General features: G+C 55.7%; 1 protein-coding gene across 4 annotated transcripts in view; it reads left to right on the top strand.

The window, feature by feature from the left end:
• Window positions 1-9: 9 nt before the first annotated feature.
• Telo2 (telomere maintenance 2) overlaps window positions 10-1,924 on the top strand; it is a 16,080-nt gene continuing 14,165 nt past the window's right edge. For 2 of the 4 annotated variants that reach the window (XM_033758541.1, XM_033758540.1), the window contains exons 1-2: window positions 94-688; window positions 1,466-1,743. In XM_033758541.1, the coding sequence (XP_033614432.1) occupies window positions 210-688; window positions 1,466-1,743 (757 nt within the window). In that variant the 5' untranslated portion in view covers window positions 94-209. Of the gene's footprint in view, window positions 67-91; window positions 689-1,465; window positions 1,744-1,924 lie in introns of those variants that run through there. The other 2 variants (XM_010620503.3, XM_033758542.1) reach the window with 2 other exon arrangements.

The following is a 1,924-nucleotide window of genomic DNA, read 5'->3' as shown; positions in this document are numbered from 1 at the left end:
TAGAGGGGGTGCACTGAGTTCAGAGTGGTTGTCGCCGTCGCGTCGTGGTCTGGGCGGGACTGCAAGGTGTCTGCTTGCGGCGGGGGTCCCCCGGGCTTCTGGCGCTTGGGCTCGCGGGTCTGCAGCAGCCCCCGCGCATCACGGGTGGTCTCCTGGCCCAGACCCGCTACCCGCTGGCCCGGGGCACCCGCTGGGACAATGGGGAAGGAATGAGACCGGGAGGCTGGATGGAGGCCCTGGGCGGGTTTCCGAGAGGGTTGGAGGACGACCTCCTCGCCCGCACCCGGAGCCGCCGACTAGATTTCTTGGCCTTCTCATCGTGCTTTCCTGTGGCTCCCGGGCCTGTCCGCAGGATGGACCCTGCGCCGTCTGCGGTCCGACTGACCGTGAGGGAAGCCATTCACACGCTCTCGTCTTCCGATGACTGTGGCCTCATTCTCCACACCCTGAGGTTCCTGAAGCGGTATCTGGGAGAAACAGAGGATCCAGCCCTCCCTGAGGAACAGGAGGAGTTTGCGACTGTCCACTTTTCCGCCTTTCTCAGATGTCTGGTCAGAAAGCTAAGCCCAGTTTGGCTGGAGCTGTCGCCAGACGGCCAGTTGGAGGAGCTCTGGGACAGCTTTTTCCTGAAAGGCCCTGCTGACCAAGCCTTCTTAGTACTTATGGAGGCTCTTGAGGGCACTGCAGGGTGAGCAGGGCTGGTCTGACCATGGGGTTTTCTGTGACTTGAGAAGCATAGAATAGCCAGGGTGTGAGCAACAGGATCTCTAAATTTTGTGTGGGGGAGAGGACAACTTGCACACAGCTGAACACTTAGGAGTTAGTGTGTCCACCTCTACAACTCTTAGGAAGGCCCTGGCCGTTCTGTCACCTTGTCAGAGGATAGCAGGAGGAGGGTTCACATTGTTGGTGCAGGCAGCACACAAAACCTCCACTTCCTCCAGCTGGTGGGGCCCTGTCCTTTACTCTGTGGCCCCGGGGTGCCACAGCCAACTCTTGGGGGGGCCACCTTGGGACGTTTTGGGCTTTCTAGAGAAGCTGGGCCTATGGGACATGTGGTTGCCGTGACTCCTAGCTCCAAGCAGGTCCCAGATTTGACATCAGATTACTTGACAGTTGGAAGAACACTTTATTTGAGAAGCTGGGTTTTTAGAGGTTACTGTGCTAAAAAGCAGTCACCGTGCTAAAATTGGCATGGGTAGGCAAGAGATGGCTATGTCCAGTGTGATTGGAAGTCGAGGCAGCTGTGCAGGCCCCAGTGCCACTCATATCCTGCTAGAAGATGGTTATTCAGGAATGGAATTCAAAGTATGTGCCTTCATTTTATGAGTCAGGACATAAGGGACAATGAAGTTGTTGGGTCTGCTTGTCTAACAAGGGCCTGTGGGAATTCCGTTTGGCTAGAAGAAAGTGCCAGGAATAGAGGGGCTTAGGGATTCCGCCCAATGTTCCTACTGTTGTTCAGCCCCAGCTTCTGTCTGATGAAGATGGCGCAGCTGCTGGCAAATTTTCTCAGCCAGAGAAGGGTGGCAGCTTTGATGGAGGAGCAGTGTCGGCCACAGAAGAAGCCCGGCTTCCCACTACTGCAGGAGACTCTGCTCAGCAAGGTGGTGGGCTTGCCTGATCACTTGGGCAACCGCCTGCAGCAGGACAACCTGGCCCTCTTCTACCCCCAAAACTATTTTCCTTTGCTTGGCGAGGAGGTGGTTCGGGTGCTACAGGGCATTGTGGATGCTCTACGAGGTGAGCAGGTACCCCCGCCTCAGGGTACCTCTTCTCAGGCCATTGTCCCCTCCCCTTCTGGTGAAAGTCTCATGGTCTCTGAAGACTGGGAGTTTGGGTGATACTGTCACGCAGATCAGGTGCGATCTCCTCTTTCAGACAATAGCAACCCACATATTGAAATTTTTTTTTTTTTTTTTTT

Source organism: Fukomys damarensis, unplaced genomic scaffold (assembly GCF_012274545.1).
Source record: "Fukomys damarensis isolate Sample0158 unplaced genomic scaffold, DMR_v1.0_HiC HiC_scaffold_34, whole genome shotgun sequence".
In the NCBI taxonomy this organism is placed as follows: domain Eukaryota; kingdom Metazoa; phylum Chordata; class Mammalia; order Rodentia; family Bathyergidae; genus Fukomys; species Fukomys damarensis.
Note: the sequence above shows the minus strand (reverse complement) of the source record. Positions and strands in the feature narration are given on the sequence as shown.